This window comes from Ruditapes philippinarum, unplaced genomic scaffold (assembly GCF_026571515.1).
Source record: "Ruditapes philippinarum isolate M1 unplaced genomic scaffold, ASM2657151v2 ctg125_1_1_1_1, whole genome shotgun sequence".
Taxonomy (NCBI): domain Eukaryota; kingdom Metazoa; phylum Mollusca; class Bivalvia; order Venerida; family Veneridae; genus Ruditapes; species Ruditapes philippinarum.
This window is the reverse complement of record NW_026853776.1, coordinates 316,637-335,878: the sequence shown is the minus strand read 5'-3', so window position 1 is coordinate 335,878 and position 19,242 is coordinate 316,637. Positions and strand designations below refer to the sequence as shown.

Here is a 19,242-nt window from a genome sequence, read left to right as displayed (position 1 = left end):
CACAGACCTATTATGCAATTAAATTATATTTATTGTGAAATTTCAAAAGTATCGCAATTCATGATTGTTTGCATTTATTGATTAACTTGTATTAAATCAGTACAATACACGAAAAAGACAATAAAGCTTTACTCTAGAGGTAACTTAATAATATTTTTATCTCCTCGCGAACGACTAATTTTAGTGTTATCATTTTACTAAGAGTCGCTCAATGGGTGCTAAAAGAGTATGGGTGATCAATTTCCTATCATTTCTCATGTCATACAGATATAGATTGTTATTAGTGAAGGCAGTAAGAAGGTGTATTAACATAATAGGAAATATTTACTCAAAATAAATTCAAAATGTTGTTTACAAAAGATCTACTCCAATCTATGTACTTTTTCAGTGATGGTTCTCAGAATGCATATCGAACGTTTATCAAAAGAAATGTCAAGAAAAGCAAAAGAAATTGCCGATTTTCGTTTGTTAAACTTGCAAGTGTTTCACCAACAAGCATCGTTACACTTCAGGCGATTCAGCTATAGTATTACATTGTAAAAGTAAAACTCAAACTGAGAGAATTTCTGCTTTTTTTTAACTCAATAATCATCGACATTATTCTCCTTTTCAACTCAATAACCATCGACACTAGATATATTCGTTTATATATCAAATAATATATATAAGCATACTAGAAGGCGTAAGATTTGAAACATGATTTAACGATTTTCTTTTGAAAGCAAATGGTGGTAGTTTTTTTCACTCCGGATCACGGCAGTAGGCCACATTGAATTTACCAGAGCACAGTTCAAACTACGCATCATTCCTGGGCAGACTGAAGAATCACATTGCTTAATTGAATTAAGCGCATGCAAAAATATATTTGCGTTCTTAAGTAAAAGCAATGAAATATATGTCTTGATAAATATAAAATTAAAATATTTATTCATTATACTTTCCTGCCATAGCAATGAATAATGAACATCTTTTTACAAGACGAAACATTTATTGAACAACAATTTATCATAGATATTAATCGTGACAGTCTGTAAACTACACTGGCGTTTTCTTTCATCAGAATACGCGATAAGTAGGGCTTATAGTACAATTTGGGAAATGACAAGGAGCGGTAACAATACGTCTTAGCATCTTTGCTTTTGAGCAAAAGTAAAGCCAGTTATCACTCACTAGAAAGTCCTCGTTGACGAAGCCCATTTCAGGTTCTATGAATATGAAAGAGATGGAAATTCATCTTGCAGACGAGTTGCAGGGAAGAGATGTTACAAATCTGATGGAATTCCTGTTAATGTTAAATCCTTGGATAGCGGAGTTGGACGAAAGTTTCGAGTTGATAAGGTTGCTTTTGATGAGTATGATTGTATTGTTCGAAAAGAAAAGAAAAGAATTCACCATTATTTTAAAAAACAGATGTTATACGCCCCAAGATGTATAGTTCGCCTCATTGTGTTTCTATGACAAACCGAGATAAACGTACTTTAAACTATGTTGGCGTGAAGCAAATACGGGTTAATTAAATAGTCCACCAAAGATATTGATAGGAGTTTTGCTGGACAGTAAATAAAAAAAATGATTACATGTAGACGACAGTAAGCATGTTAACAGTAAGAATGACTTTTCAATAATTCAACATTCGACTGCATATTTGAGTCAAATAGTATAAATAGTATAAATCGTATGCAATGATATCGAAATCAGTTTTACTCCTATCAAGATCTCCTTATAAAATGAACAATGCAAACGGCACTGCTTTAGAAGTACATGTATTGTCATTAGCCGAACAACGACAGACAGTAAAAGCTGCTGGTAATTTGCTGCGTTTGAAGACTAGATGTTTTAAGAATAAGAAATAATCTTATGGTCATAGGCAATATGAACGACTATTGCTAATGAAATAAAGGGTTAGGTGGTTTACGAAATTGATAATCAAATAACCTACAAAAAATAATTTATTATCTTTTGACTATACAAATTCCATCAGAAGTAATTTTGAACAAAACAAAAATACAATAACTCGATATATCTGTTAAAATACTTAGCCTTTATAGATTATTTTATATGTAGGTCAATAAATTACTTTGTTCATATCTTGTTCATTTTCGCAAAATATTCTAATTTTATAATTGAACTCTACAGTTTGATTTTCATATGGCGACTTTTAGCTTTACTCGTGGAGAAAGATCTCAGATGCCTCCTATTTCAGGCACAAACGGACACCTTCGTAGACCCACCGATGTTCCGTACGTAGCTAGATAGCTTTCTCATATGATATAATCCATAGTCCCTGACGAGATTCATCACCTCTGCTGTGAGGGTCAAGTGATTCACAGTCAATGACCTTAATCACTCAGATGCTAGATGACTCGCACGATGCTCGTGTGACGATGTTAGACAATGCAATGCGCGTCAAAAAGGATAAATAATTAAAACATGATAACAATCGTAATTTTACACATTGTCAACGTTCAATTGATAATACATTTGATCACGTTAATTTGAACTGTACCCGTGATTCCAAGCTGTTGCTAAAATGATTCGAAATGTAAGTCAACTATTTGTTATGCTTATAAATTTTGTTGGACACGGTGCTGGAAAAGTTATCTCCAGTAAAAATATTTTCAAAATAAAGATACAAAAATGTTGCGGTAAGATGTAAGCTCTTTGAATAAACAACGAATGAAGAGAATACATGTTTGTTGAGTTGTTGAGTTTTCATTATAAAATAGAAAGACTAAGGTTACTTATGGAGAAAGCATTACCTTATTGTCAGAGAGAAGAATTGTCACTGTCTGAAGAACTTAACTAATATTCTGACACTTGAGTAGATCCAAAGTCAAGATAATAACAAACTGCCTGCATGATTACATCACACACAAATTAGCTACTTTAATAGTTTATTGTTATTAGATTATTTCTACAATACTATCTAAAACTGATGTACGTTTTGAGTTTTGAAAAGTATTTTAATAGACACTCTTTATAACGCATGTAGTATTGTATCTATTTATAGTGTATATCCTATATTTACGTATCTGACTGGAATAATAAGAAGATCATTACGATTTAAACAGGTTCAAGGTTTCTCTGGGATAATAATAAAATCTTGAAATATTTCATTTACACCATCAGGTGGATTGTTTAAATTAAATTCACGTACTTTGCTACTCAGACAATAAATAATAATTGGTTTATTTAAGTAAAATGAAACTTGAACTGCGGACCATTTATATAACAGAAATACATCAAGGCGTTATAAAACTTATACTTAAGAAATTTATACCAAGAAATATACATGATATGAAAATAAAGGATACCATGCTAGTGTCTGATATTACAAAAAATATCAGGCCCTTCTTATTTCGTGCCAAGCCTGATAAATTGTATAATATGAGACAATTGTTTGGTATTCTATTGATCATGTTTGCAATTTATATATGCGTTTCTTTCTTTACATTTCAAATGAAACAAAAACCTGTCAAGATCCTCGCGAGATCATGCCGCGCGGTATTATATGCCAAGAGTCATATATTTAAGAAAATAGTCCCAAATATTTTAGTCAAATGTAGAAGAGACTTTAAAATCCAAAAATGTATTCGATTCAAAGTTTATCTTTTAAATAACTTCAAACTGGTAAGAGGTAAAAAATTCCATTATCTTTATTACAATATGTATTGATGAGGTATCTGATAAAGCTGGGGGGGGGGGGGGGCTGGTGAAGACATGCACCTTATCGACATAAGTCAATGTGATGACCTGATCAAAACGCCATGTATATATACTTCAACAATTGTGAACTGTGATTACATATTAGATAATTGATAAACATCTTGACTATTGCATGTTCATTCTTATTGCCACCTAAAGATCTAAATTCAAACAAAGTAGTCGTTGAATGCATGCGTTCATTGAATGCCGCTCTTCTTTATTCGCCCATATTGATCTTTGTTTTTATTCTTAAATTATCCTAGGGAATTCATTTGTTTAAAAACACATTGACACATTAATTTAAAAAGACAATATATAAGTCTTTAAATATACAGTCTTCACACATTTCAATTCTTGACTTGATGTAACAAGGAATAAAACCATATTTTGTTTGTGATTTCCGGTGGTTCAAATATTGTTGAATTCAATGTCAATTTCTTTTATTTCCCCTAAAGGAAATAGTTAACTAGGGTAAGCTTTTTAAGTCTATTTTTCAGAGCAACCCAAATTATTTTTCATAGTAAACAGCTGACCATTTATTTTTGGTCACTGGATTCATATGCTTATTATGTTGAATTATGTCGAATTTATTATGGTGATTAATAAAAAGGTGTTTTACCACATTGTGTAGCGAATAAAAACAAAATATAACATGTTGTCCAAAAAGAGTTTAATCATTGAATATGTTGCATGCATATTTCATTAGACTCCCCCCCCCTCCACCCAAAAAATGTAATATGTCTCTTTGACAAAAATTGTCAAACAAAATTTCGGATGAAAGCAGCTTAGATTTAGAAAGATAGTCAATAATTATGTTAAGATAATCAAATGTTATCATGAAATCTACATCAAACAGGAATTAGTTATCAAGTAAGACTCTTGTAAGACGCGGACTACATTTTCACTTTTTAAATTCTATATTTACACATTTGATGTTATAATGTTAAAATACAAGATCAGAAAATGATTATTGAAATCGGTGCATCTTTGCAGATTGACAAATTTGTTATTTTTAACAATAATATTCTTTTTGAACATTTTGTTTGATCGTTTGATAACTTAACACATTTTCTAAAAAAATCATATAACATTTTGATGTCGGAAATGATGTTTAAATACCTCATATAAGGTATATATTTTATGACATGATATTGTAAATAGGCTAAACAATGTCTGAAACGAATAATTGAGCAATAATTTTTTCAAGTTTGACATCATATTTTTATATTAATAAAAGTATTGATAAAATTGGATTGTATAAACGTAATCTTTAAAGATGTCAAAATTTGTATTATTTGGTAACTGGGAATTTAAAAGTCTGTGTAAAATATTGTTCATTGATTCGCCTAAGCTTTACTGATTTTTTAAAAAGGTGACGTACTTGTTACACTTTACCGCTATTTACTGGCTGGCTATTAGCAAAGTCAATCTTTTTTATGTAAAATGACGCATATGTTTTCATATATTTGAGAAAAAAACATACACTGTCATAGTTGCCTTGTCATATGCGTGAAATTTCTGTTCATACAGCCATTTCAAATGATACACCGTTCATGTTTTTTTTTCATATTTAGCTATTTCTTAAAGTATTTAAAATATAATGAACACTTCATTCATTTACGCGTTATGCTAGATATAACCTTTAACGCATAAGAAGTACATATAAATCAAGTTTAACAAAGACAATACTGGGAGGAATTATTATTTTTCATTTACTTGCATAATAATTATCAATCTTTTGTAAATTGTGATAATGATTTAAAAAAGACAAAGTGTCAACTGCATACTGTTATAAGGATTACAACAGCAAAATGAATTTTCCCGAAGGTAGAAAACGTCATTGAATAAAAACTCATTCTATGTTTGAATATATCTTAGTAAAACTGTATTCCTAGAAACTTCCTGGGAAACAATATTTCACGTTTTGGCGGAGACACAATCGTGCAATAATAGTGACCACGAATTTCACATTATTAAGTCGCTGGTGTACTGTTCTATATAATAGTCGTTGCCATAAGTTTTTTGTTTGTAAATGGCAAAAGGCAAATGTATTGCTAATTGCCAATAAATGAACTTGAAACTGAAACTTAAATAACAATTAGGTTTCTGTATTTATTTGTTCACCTATACCTGAGAGACAAGATTAAGGCATACGAATTTGACAAATGTTTTTAACTTTACCTATAAGCAATTTATATATAAGAAGACAGCATTCTGATGTAACTCTCCATTACCAGAAAGTTGAAAATGCATACAAAACACAGACTTTTTTTTAAAGTTCAGATGAATTGTAACAGATCATAAAAATTATCATTGTATTATAGTTTGGGGACCTTTCTGTTGAAAATTTGTCCGAGATAAATCGTTTACATATACATGCACGTGCGTTAACTGGAGAGCAGGTATTAGTTACCCGTACTCCAGAGCATGTCCATTAATTGGCTCATTTTTGGTTTACTTATTGTGACGGCAGAGAAAGGGAAAGCGATAGAAATCTCATATTTAGATGCTCGTTCATTGGTAACTTTTCATGACAACAGGAAACGAGTTTTTATGTTTGACTATGATATAAAAGAGAAAGTACATCAAAACACTCGGCAATCTGATTAATACTCGGGGGCTACGCCCCCTCGTATAAATCAGATAGCCTCGTGTTTCGATGCTCTTTCTATTACTTATTGTTGTTTGTTTGATGGAGGTATTATCTCATTAGTAAACTCAAAACAAAGGGACACCACTTATATGCACGTGTTATTTACAAAAAGTTGTGGGGAAGCGCGTTTAAAGTGATAATGCTGGAAAACTTATGAAAACATATTATATTCTTGATTGTAATGTAAACATTTATACCCTTAAATTGTTTTATTTTATAAACCTGATTATACGGAACTGCACACAATATATATTTCTTCGACGACTTTCAATAACTTTCGTGAGATGTGATTAAGTTAATTTGTGTCTATGAAATTATTATACTGAGCGTTATAGTGCCATATGGTTAAAAGATCGAGACCGCAAATGTCCATATTTATATTCTCAACATTATCGAAGCTGTGATTATTTTATCTTGTTCGTTTTGTTTTAATGTGTTTTGAATTTTTTTGGTAACGTCTATACTCTTTTTAAATAACATGGTTTAAGAATTAATATTTAAAATTCATTCAAAGTACAATAAATGCATGTCATTTCAATGCCGTAAACACAATACAAACCGAGACAAAAATTGCAAAAATAACAAAAGAGTAGGTCTAAAACAACAGTGACATATGCATTAAGATTGTGTTGCCTTTCAAAACATTAGCTATATACTCAATATTTATTCTCGTAAACTATACAGAACCGAAGTTGGATCCAATATTTAAATGAGTGCTATAATGTATTCATAATTTACACGTCAATAAAACCAGACTATACTCTGTATACATTAATTTTATATGGCATATAAATAAACTAACAATAAAAATATTTGCGTTAAAAGCCGATGGAACCGAATTAACTTTTTGTTTGATTGACTCTGGTCATGGATTATTGTGGTAATTGCAAGCCCATGTCCCCTTTCACTGGCAAGTAGAAATCAACATTTAAACATGTAAGGGTATATTAATGAAATATAAACATCATATAGCGGTGATCATGGAGCCTTCAATGTAACACGTTAGTGCCATTCCACGAAAAGCGGCGTATGACATAGCCCCTAAGTGAAAAAAATGCCTGTGCCCTAAACAAGAAAACAATAAGCGGAACTTAAACAGAATGGAATTTTGAAAGGGCATCAGAGCTTATGAAGCCTGCATATAACAGATAAGATGTCAAACATAAGGGCAACATAACCTAAGGGTGATTATACGGTATTCAAGAAAAGAATACTGAAACCACCCAAGTAAAAATAGCTAAAGTGAAAGAACTAAAATACCACAAATTCAACTGTAATGTCGTGTTGAACGATTTTTAAGATAAACCAAACTAGGTGAGATACATTTTACAGTTTTGTTAACAATGAAATGGACTAATCCAGGAATAAGTGGAATGCAAAGTAATTTTTTTAGTATTACAGTAAACTTCACTTATAGCGATCACGGTTATAGCGAACTTCCTGTTATAAGGAACTATTAATTTTGGCCCGAATTTTGCCCTACTTTATTTGATATAAAAATACAGTTATAGCGAACACGGTTATAAGGAATTATTGCTTATAAGGAACTCATTTCTTAGTCCAATTTTAGTAAAAAGTACAGATAATTACTTTTTTATAACGAATTCTCCGCCAATAGATCCTGCATTTCAAATCTTATTTTCATTGGCACGAATTTAACCTGGCCGAATGTACCGTTTATTAATGTCTGTACTTCAATACATATTTGAAAATGAATTTGTATATCAGTACATAACAGTTTTCAATTTAGGATATTTTAGCATGAGGATAAAACGGTTTTTCCTTTTATTCTATTATTTCATTTCTTTAATAGATTTGCTCGAGTAAAGTTAAAAAACAAAATATGATATTTTATGAGAAATTGAGAAAGGTAGAAAAACTAAAAATGAAATAGCAAAGGATGTTCAAATTCCAAAAGTATGCTCTCGGATATTGTGTCTAAAAAGAAATATATGACTCTTTTTTCTTAATCAAATGCTCTTCAAAATGACTGACGATGGTTAACAATGGGTTCGTTATATGTAAACTGTTCGCTATAAAAACTCCTGATACAAAAAACTAATTCCCTATATGCTTACAAGGAACTCCGGATATATGGCACATATTTTGAATGTCCCAATAAGTTTACTGTACTCAGAAATACTGTATACTGTACACGATATAATCTTTCTATATCTTTATATATTTTTGAATGTGTGCTCTTGGGATTATTGATCACAAAAATATATATCCTTATTGAATAAATAGTCTACATTGTGCAAAGTATATGAAAGTTTGTCTACTTTAACACCAATGAAAGGTTATTCATAGGGGTATGTTCACTTACAAGAACCAGTGTATACGAACATGTTGTTTCAAATCGTATGATACTCAGGTTTAGAACAGACTTTTTATTTTAGTATATCTTTCATCAAGTCACATTAAAATCAGATAATTGAATTGGTATACATCTATATACAAACATGTTAAATTTTTACTCCTTTAGAAGTAAAACTTCTCTCTAATGTACTAAAGTAAAGCGAATTTTGTTCCATAGCATTTGATTTAATTTTGTATACAGCGATTTAAATTGTTTCAGGTATTTAATGTACCTGCTGATAGTAATCCAATATCTCCTTTACATTTTTGTGACACAGGAAACGGCTATAATGCCTGACAATTTAGAGAACTCATCAAACTATCTGCGCCTTATTTCCATGGTGATTGACCTTGGAACTGAAGTGATGCTCCTTTTGTTCTTTCATCTAAAACCTGAAGAAAAAGTTTCTGCCTTTTTTTCTGAACCGGGTGTAAGAGAAAAGCTCGACTACATGAAAAGACGAAACATATTAAAACCTCGTCAGTATAGAATTTTGACATTACCTTATCCAAATCCCCGTGAATTTGACTTGACGTTGCTGATAACGCTGCTAAGTAACATCTTTGAAGATAAAATTAAGGCGCCCATTAACGGTTGGGGCACTTTCCCTCCAGCTTCAGACGACTTCTCGATCGGCGCAGATTTGCTAAGGCTGAAGAGAATAAGAAACGAAATAGTTGGACACCATGTAAAAGCACAACTGTCAAACACGGAATTCACAGATCTTTGGCAACAGACAGAAAGCTTGCTATTAAGAATTGTTGAGGCTGTTGATTTAAAAGAGAAAGCTTCATATGAAACAAAATTCTCTACGTATACAACACGATCACTGCAAACAACGGTAGACGCCCAAAAAGCTTTAGAAACTGTACAAATGTGGTATGCTGAAATAAACATACTACAAGAACAGGCAAGTACTGTTTGTGAAAACTTTTAATTATGATTTCTTCCCAACCCATTTAGTCATTTGTTCATAGATACACTTCCACAAATATAAAATCTTATTGATTCAAATACTTTAAAATGTGTTATTTGTTGTTTTAAATTGTCAAGTTCTTATACAATTTTCAAGATGTTGTCAATTTTCCGCATAGGCCACCGTTGACTCCATGACATAAGCCTACAGAAACAATATATAACATATATTTTTGAATGGCATTATTCTTTTTCTTGACCTTTGTCATTTTTCACCTTTTACTAGAAAATAATTTAAACGATCAACAAAATATCGAATATTGTAAAAAGTAAATAGCTAGATTTACCATGCGCGATCAACTCACCAACATAACCAGTAGAATTAAAGATAACATTATCTATCATGTCAGACTCAATCAAGCCGAGTCGGTTATTTTCATGAAATTTTCCTGTTTTTAATGCTTCCGATGGATCACTTTTTTACCAGATATTTGTAAATGTTTCTGACATTGTAATTGTTATTATAAAGTATATCTTTTTTCACAGCCGGACTTATGCGTTGTTCATTTTTAATAATGTCTTAAACATTGAGTCTGTAATAAACAACTGCTTTTCATATGTTGTAGGTAGCGGATATGGCAAAAAAGACTAAAGGTATATTTTCAATATATCAATATCAATTTCAACACCGTATTTGATGTACTCTTCTCAGTGGCTTTCTATTTCATTTAATGACCTCTCATAAAAATCACGGTCTTAACAATAGTTAATAAATGATTAAAAAATTTGTTTAGCCGAGTGGTTATGATCATAGACTTCATGCAAATTGCATCTCTTCCTCCCCCCACCAACATTGCTGGAAAGTTGCCAAATGACATTTGCAGTATTGGTGCAACTTGAAACCCGGTAAAAAAAAAGAGAGAGAGAGACTCAAAGAATCTACTTAACGATAAATTGGATTTGTGTAAAACTTACATGTTCCCCCAATTAACCGTTATATTCCTGTATAAAGGCGCATCATTTCTTTGTTACTTTAAATAGCTTAATCAAGACATGATAGAATGTCGATATAATATTAGCAGTTTATCTTTTCTTCATTTTTTAGAATTATACGACAAACTTCAGTATGTTCAACAAGACCATAGAAAATACTTCAGTCTGCTTGTAGAAGGCGGCAGAATGGTACTTGTCGGTATATGGCAACGAGAAACGAGAACATACCAGGACAAAGAAATATGGAATATGCTCAAACAAACAAGAAATTTTCTTGAGAATGAATTTCATAGAAATTTAGAAGATCTACTGTCTCACGGGGTAAGAAATGGGAGTATTCAAGTGGATAATTTGGATATCTTACATTTAGGAACTCTAATAATACATTTATTCCCAAGCGAACTGGACGAGAGTGAAGTTAGTGCTGTAAAAGAACTTATTTGCTGGAGAAGGCGCTATACAGAGGTCGCATTTACATCGAATAAGACTTTTATCAGACAATGGACTGCTTTGGTCATGAACCTAACTTCGCTAGCAGCTAAACAAACGACGGAAATCCAATCACGTCTAACAGAGAAAGTTAATCATATAAGCGAGAATGAAGATCTTGAAGAAACAGGCGAATGTTTAAAAGAAATAGTGGAAAACGTAAGGGGATTGAAAACATTATCAGATGAATACAAAGGTAAAATATTTATTGAAATAGTTGCCAATCAAAATCTAACAGATAGAAGGATAAGTTTGGACGAAGCTTTACATTTTCTTGTGCATCATGCTTAAAATATTATGATTATACATAAAAGATATACGCAATGATTCCCCTGTATGTAAATGGTCTTTTTAGAAGTCTTCTGAAATACCGGTAAAATAAACAATCTTAAAATGGAAACAGAAATGCTTGTTTATAGTTCCTTCTTCAGTAAAATACTATTAATGCTTGAAAATAACCATTTGAGCAGAACGCCTCCAGATTTCTGTTAACTGTTATAAAATTGCACGTACAAATAATGTGATTCATCCTCGCGAAGCGAATTTACTACCCACAGATATTGCGTATAACTTGTCCTGTTATGCAGAAATTTCACCTACTGCAAACTTTGTATAATTTTAGTTATGAAAAATGAAATTTTATTTTTGGTAGAAAATGTAGATAAACTGAAAGAGTCATTGAAGCAAATGAGAGAAGAGGGAATACCATTTGGAGAGGAGAAAAGTAAGGCAAATTAATTATACAATACTTCATAATCGTATTTTAATCTGTATTTATAGAAATATTTTAAAAAGACGTAAAATTGTTTTTAATAACCAAATGGTAGAAAACACTACGATATATTCTACAGGCAATGTGACACTTGAGCAAATAATCTAAAATAATAACATTTATTACTGTTATTTCATACTCATCATTATGTTACAAGAATGATTTTTGCAATAAGCAAATGGCAATTTCTAATACATGTATTTTTTAAGTCGATCAGAGGATCCAATGTGTTTATACAAAATATGTGTACACTCCGAAAAGGTTCAGAATGTTTCTAAGGATCCGCTACAATTTATTTACTGTTTCAGCAATCGTTTTTAAGATGCACATCAAGGGTTCATCGAAAGAAATGTCAGTAAAAGCAGAAGAAATTGTCAATTGTACTATATCAAAGGCCCTGGAATTGACAAATTATTCAAACGAAGATGAAGAAATCACTGATGCTGTTGACAAAATTTTGGACCACATTCGTAACATTGATGGGGCAACACTTTTGTCGAGTGAAAGAAGCTGCATTCTACTTACTTTTACATGTACCTCATATTGCGGCATTTTAAGTCTGCTAGACTATTTTGAAAGCAACACTTTAAAAGAACAGATGTTTGATTTGGCTCAGAGTCTGAGTTTTTATTTGAGTGATGAGTTTATTATACTTGCAACTGTTTCGCCAACAAGCATCGTAGCACTACAAGAAATATCAGGTAAAGCTTGACATTGTATACATTCTTACATTTGGTAGCATTCCATCCTTTAACTCCAAATTCATTACCGTTGTCATTGAACAAATACATCCCCAGACGTAAGTAAACGATTAGTTATCTATCTTGATTTGTAAAAGAATATAAAAGCTTTGTTTTTCCGCAATTGAAATGGCAGATCAAATGTAATGTAGAGTAAAAGAATTTTGCAATATATCTATTTTCCTAGAGATGAAAACGAGTATAGCAATCAATATAAATAAACTTCGACTTAAAAATTGCTAAATAAAGGATTGTCATTTAGAAGCATTTATTACTTATTATTATTATTATTATTAATTGCATTATTATTTCTTGTACATATTTGACTCACTTATATGTTATATCTTATGATACTGTTTTCTTCCTTGATTTTGATGCAAAGTTTGGTTTTTTATCGTTTCTAGAAGTTAAAACACAGGGATGTTACGTTCCTATCAAAGTATCATGTGCCACAGTGTCCAGTTTAAATGAGGTCTACAGATGTTTCGATGCAAATGCGGTCAAAAGCACAGCTGATGTAAATAAACTAGCCGATGTCCTTTCGAGAGAGTTAAATGACACATACAACATTCAGTTAAGCGCTGATATAGGAACTAACAAACATTTACTTTTAGGTGGGATTTATGCTTTTTATTTGTACCCGTGAGAGACCCTATTTGATATTAAAACATGTGTATATAAATATGCATTTACCATGTTTTGTAGTTTGTAAAATCCTAATAAATGCTTAAAATGTGCCTTTTACCTGTATATTACATGGTATAATATAAAACACTGGACACATTTTTAAACAGTTGTTTAAACGTGTAGTTTCGAGTATTGGAAAAGTGCTATCTAAGGTTTATTTTAAAATCATTTAAATATTATTTTTGCAGAGGAGAAAGACGACGGGTCAAATTCATGTAAACCCAAAAATAGTGAAAATGCAATGGAAATGAAAGATGAAATGCCAAATTTGTACGAGCACATTCAAGCTGACAAGGTAACAGACGGAGCCACGGGATGTAGCGCTGATGATGAGGTATGAAAATAATGACTTATAAAGAGAGTTATAGTATATTTAAAATTAGTATATGCAAAACACATGTTACATTTTTAAATAGAAAACGACCACCTACAATTCAAGTCATGTGTTGTCTTTATAAATATATTAAAATTTACGTCTTGCAACATTTCATTGTTTTTATGAAAAATTGTATGTACGGGTAAGTATTGAAAACATATTTATGCAATTTGTCTGGCTCCTATTCTGTTATACGACCATCGCAATGCTTCCGCATTTATCTTACTTTAAATAAGTATTGATTATTTTCTATTGCATTGGTACATGCAAAATACATGCAGAATACTAGTTATTTTTTAAAGGCGTAGACATATGGAAGACTGAATACTACGTATAAGAATTAATTTAAACTTTGCGAAATTTTAGAATATAAATACAGAAACAGATAATCGAAAATAAATGTGGGGTGTACAAGCTCAATTCTAGTTATCAGCCCTTGAATTTGAAAATCTAGCCATTATTCATAGGCAAATAATTGACAATCATGGTCAGCTCTTTTTTCTACATTATATGTAGCTGACGACAAGTTATTATGCATACATTCAAAAATTGGTAATGAGCCGTTTTTTCTTCTTTACTTAAAGTTGTAACAATTTAATTGTGTGTTCAGTCTCCGTACTTGAACTGAAAACGGAAACAATGATTAAATAGAAATTTGATTTCTAAACTTTTTAAAACAAAGTAAACGTGGTCGTCGTACCACATTTTTGTATCCCTACTATAGGGGTGGGGGTATTTAGATTTACTCATGTCCGTCCGTTCGTGTGTGCGTTCTCATGTTATGTCACTTTTAAATTGCTTTAGCAAATAAATGTACATGAATGTTGATCAGCATGAGAAGCTTTGCACCTGGGGTTTCGTTTTTCGATTTATTCAGTATTTGCTACGAGTCATATTGCTCTTGACTTATTAAAAAGATTGCATTTTCAATTTGTGTCATGCGTTCCCCAAAAAGAATACGACTGAAAGTCATGATCAGCTTGTAAAGTTGTGCACCTAGGGTTTTTGCGTGTGGATTTATTCATTATTGCCCTCGTCCTAGTTAAAAATTGCATTTTTTCAAGTTGTTTCGTACGTAGCTCAAACATTATTTGACCTGTCATGAAACTTTACTGAAATGTTAGTCAGCAAGTGTAGTTGTGCACAACCTTTAGGTTTACTCATGCATTTTTTCAGTATTGGTAGAGTTATTGCCTTTTACTTACCGATACTTTGCATTTTCTGACTTGTGTTGTGCGTTGTGCAAAAAATAATTTACTACAGTCATGAACCTTACCAGAAATGTTGTTCATCATGTGAAGTTGTGCACCTGGTGTTTTTCATCTGCTTATACATGTATGTTTAATCAGAATTTGTTGAGTAAATTATCATGACTTAGTAAATATGTTCCAAAATGTTGTGTCATGTGTAACATGATTGAGTTAGAATCATCAAACTATACAGGAATGTTGGCGTGCATGTTAAGTTGTACAACTTGGTTTTGTGTGTGAATTTATTCAGTTTTGTTATTGAGTTATTGCCCTTGACTAAGTATATATTTTTGAATTTTCATCTTGTGTCTCACGCGGCCCCATAAGTATTCGACCTTAAGTCATGAAACATAACATAACTGTCGGTTAGCATGTGAAGTTATTCACGTTGGAGTTGCTTGTTAATTAATGCAGTTTTTGAAGAGATATTGTCCTTGACTAAATAAAATATTTGCAATTTTCCACTTATGTCTTGCATTAAACAAAGAGTCATGAAACGTTACAGGACTCTTGGTCAGCAAATAAAATCTTTTACCGGTCCCTCTGTCATACTGTCCTGCTGAATCACAGTAGACAGTTGAAAGTGGGGACACATGCGTCCTATGGATACATTTCTATTTTATCTTAAAATATATTGAATATCAAATTTATGATCATTCAAAGTTTGAATTTATTAAGTTATGTAGTTTTTAATCTACTATATGTCTACATGTTACCCTAACATGCACCTTTAAAGTGAGAACGCTTAGAAATGAATTATTTTTAAAATGTATAATGGTGGAAATCAAGGCATATCTAACACGTATATCATTATATAAACATAAGCTGTATATCTGTGTTCGTTAACTTCAATTATAGGTTCCTAGACAAGACATTGCTACAATCATTTCAAAGGGGAAGTATCCAATTAACTCTTTGAAGGAGTTAAATGCAGGTGACGTAGTATCAATATCATACATTTTATTTGAACATCAGGTTCTCGTAACAGATGTTCAGGTCGATGACAATGATACCAGAAGAGGCTCTATCAAATGTATTCATTATCGTCTTCCAAGTATTTTTACTTTTACAACACGTAAAATAGTTAGAGAGCAGATTGCTGTAGATCTTAAGCGCGACAGTTTGTATCGTGTAGACTACAATGGTGGTATATTTTCTACGGAGGAGGCAATAAGTCGGGCTAATAAGAGAATAGGGGAAAAGAAATGGAGCACTAGCAACAGATCTGAACATCTCTGTTATTGGGCAAAAGTAAAGCCAATTACAAATAAGGCAGATTACTCGTCGTTGATAAAGCCCAGTTCACGTTCTATGAGAATGAAAGAAATGGAGATTCATCTTGCAGACGAGCTACAGGAAGGTGATGTTATCTATTACAAGACTGATGGAATTCTTGTTAATGTTGAATCATTAGATGGCGGAATTGGACGAAAGTTTCAAATTGAAAAGGTTGCTTATGATGATTATGATTTTATTGTTCGAGAAAAGCATTACACTATTGATTTAAACAAAGATTTTATAAGCGTCAAGAAATATAGTTCGCCTTATTGTGTTTCTATGACAGAACGAGTTAAACGTGCTTTAAGCTATGTAGGCACGATAGGTAAATGGTGGAGTAGGTACGAATTCATCAAATCTTGCATAAAGGAATCTCGTTACGATTTGTAAATAAAATGTGCCTGATAATGACTGTATGATAAATGCTGACGACAGACAAAGCATGTTAAACATTGAGAGTGACTTTAAACATTGCAGGTACGAGTTTCAGTATGACATGATATATACCGCGGTTCCAAAAGCATTTACAAAATTGAGATTTCCTTATCAAATGGACAATGAACATGACTATGCTTTGAAGAATGTGTAGCTTATTTTTAAAATAAAATAAACATGAATAGTAAAAGCTGCTGTAACTGAACAGTAAAAGTTGCATAAAATTGTGTAGAATTTTCAAATATTGTGTTGCCTTAAATATCACGTGTATTCATTGATGCCAAACTGATTTCCGTTATATTTATATCTATTAATGCACTCATTTTTTATTTAGGTCCATGTATGCTTGTTTTACAGACCTATACTGACTGTTATTTTTACTAGAAATGGGCAAAATGGACATGAAAATCTACATACAATATAAGACAAAATACTATAATGAGAATATTCTAGCATGTATATTTATTAGCAGGTTTGTCTATAATATTTATAGAAAAACACCTTACCATAGAGTATGAAAAAAGATTTTTTTTAATAAAAATGAGGTTCAGTCATTTTCTTAATTTAGTTAATAACATTTATTTTCGAATATTTAACTACCTATTGATTTGTAATATTGTTCCACAAAAAAGATCATATGAACATATACATATCAATGGTGTGAAGATGATTCTTTATAGAAATTCCTTTGATAATTGTTATTTCAGTCAATCTCATGACAACAATTCAGTTTGCTTCGTCTGTTGATTTACTGCACTTATATAATAGTGGGGATTTGTGTGTACATTTAGTCCTTATTGATAGTTGATACAGAATTTATTTTTGTTCGGTCGTGTAGAAGGCTACAAGTTATACAAGTTTTCATTTTTCATACAAAAGTAAATTATTTTCTGTAAATTATTTATAAATAGTAATGTAAAGTTCAGGTGAATGTCAAAATTTAAGTAAAAACTACTTTAGGAATATAATAGTAAAGAGATGACCAATACTGAAGAAATCAGATTTTGGATACCGAATTAATTCGATGCTTTAACACCAATTCTTGTATACTTATAAAGTTTTATTTCAATTACGATATCCAAAATTGATGTGAAGGGATCTGAAATATTTAGAATATGTGTATAAAAATATGTCAATATTATTTATGTAAGTACGTTAATTAATCATTACAATTTTGCGTGAATGTTCCATTATATATGTGTGTTTGTTTTGTAAATCAAAACCAAGTTATTGTTATGGGGATTAATTTACTCGTAGAAAAAGATAGTTAATGAGAACACTTTCTTTCATGACAACCCAATATACCATTGTATTTTATGTATTGTTGCTATAAATATGTTTCATGTTTTATGTTATTAATATACAGAATTGATTTGAAATGTGAATACTTTTACTTTGTTATCAAGTTAACTAAATGTATACATTCATTTTTGAAGGTATTATTAAGACTGTTATTACTAAAAGTTAATACACGTATTCTTATTCAGTTTGAAATTCATATCAGTTTAATTTTAAGTTTATCTTAAGAGACATAGTGTTGTGTGTAAAGTTTAAGGTTTTGATACCTGGTAAAGAAACCTTTAAGTTTAGTGCTTATTGTGATATGAAAATATTAATTATGTAACACCTTATAAAAAATTTTGGCTGATAATTTCTTTATCAATCATACTTGATCTTTCCCAGATATTTGAAGATTGTAAATAGTGTATATAGTTGTTATGTTCATGTCATACAGTTTTCGTTATTTTGCATGTTTTGTGTCCTTCCTTTCGGACATTAAAGTGTATTGGAATAAAATAAAATGTTTACTGTCTACTGCCTATTAAATGATCTTGACCTTATAATCAATAATTCTTCTTTATTAATACCTGTCATGTGTGCCTCATTAGATAAACAAGAAGTTTATTTGACATTTCATTGGAAGATAAATACAATGTATATGAGTCAGGCCAAAAGGTTTTTATTTTTATTTTCACTAGCATGCAGTACCAAACTACTGAAAAAATCATTTAGGAAAAAAAGAGGAAAAAACGCCATTTTTTACTTCATTCCTTCAGTTTTATTTTCTTTCAAGTTAAACTATTTTATATGTTTAAGAATTGAACTTAATCATCCGTGATTCGGCTGCTAGATAGTGAACCGTTGAAAAAATTATAAGCTTCCAGACGGACAGGTTATTACTATAGGAAATGAAAGTTTCCGATGTGTTGAAATATTATTCCACCCTTCCTTCACTGAAATGGAAAACGTCGGTGCTCACGAACTTCTTTATAATTCTGTATTGAAATCTGATATAGACATACAGAAGTACTTATTTACAAATGTTGTGTTGTCAGGTGGAACAATTATGTTAACTGACATCGCAAACAGAATGAAAAGCGAGCTCGATTATTTGGTTCCAAGCGCAATGAAGGTGATGGTCATTGCACCACCAGAGCGGAAGTACTCCGTCTGGATCGGAAGATCAATTCTCTCTTCTTTGACGACATTTGGATGTGGATTTCAAAACACGAGTATGATGAATGTGGTCCTGGTATCGTGCATAGAAAATGTTTTTTAAGTTTCACTTAATGCAATACCGTGAGAGGTC

General features: G+C 31.3%; 1 protein-coding gene across 2 annotated transcripts; it reads left to right on the top strand.

Moving 5' to 3' along the window:
- The first annotated feature begins 4,063 nt into the window (after window positions 1-4,063).
- Window positions 4,064-18,888, top strand: LOC132737833 (uncharacterized). 2 transcript variants are annotated; one of them, XM_060725189.1, is made up of 10 exons: window positions 4,070-4,176; window positions 7,331-7,672; window positions 8,995-9,627; window positions 10,259-10,286; window positions 10,738-11,310; window positions 11,767-11,838; window positions 12,195-12,587; window positions 13,031-13,240; window positions 13,502-13,647; window positions 15,798-18,888. In XM_060725189.1, the coding sequence occupies exons 3-10, from the start codon at window positions 9,007-9,009 to the stop codon at window positions 16,605-16,607; spliced, it is 2,853 nt and encodes a 950-aa protein (XP_060581172.1). In that variant the 5' UTR covers window positions 4,070-4,176; window positions 7,331-7,672; window positions 8,995-9,006; the 3' UTR covers window positions 16,608-18,888. The 2 variants fall into 2 exon arrangements, with proteins under 2 accessions (XP_060581171.1, XP_060581172.1); XM_060725188.1 differs by lacking the exon at window positions 7,331-7,672 and having other exon boundaries at window positions 4,064-4,176.
- The last annotated feature ends 354 nt before the right edge of the window (window positions 18,889-19,242 follow it).

Coding starts and splice junctions, on each gene's coding strand:
- LOC132737833 (XM_060725188.1), top strand. CDS start 9,007: ATGCCTGACAATTTAGAGAACTCATCAAACTATCTGCGCCTTATTTCC. Junction 10,287..10,737: donor TATGGCAAAAAAGACTAAAG/GTATATTTTCAA, acceptor TTCATTTTTTAG/AATTATACGACAAACTTCAG. Junction 13,241..13,501: donor TAACAAACATTTACTTTTAG/GTGGGATTTATG, acceptor TTATTTTTGCAG/AGGAGAAAGACGACGGGTCA.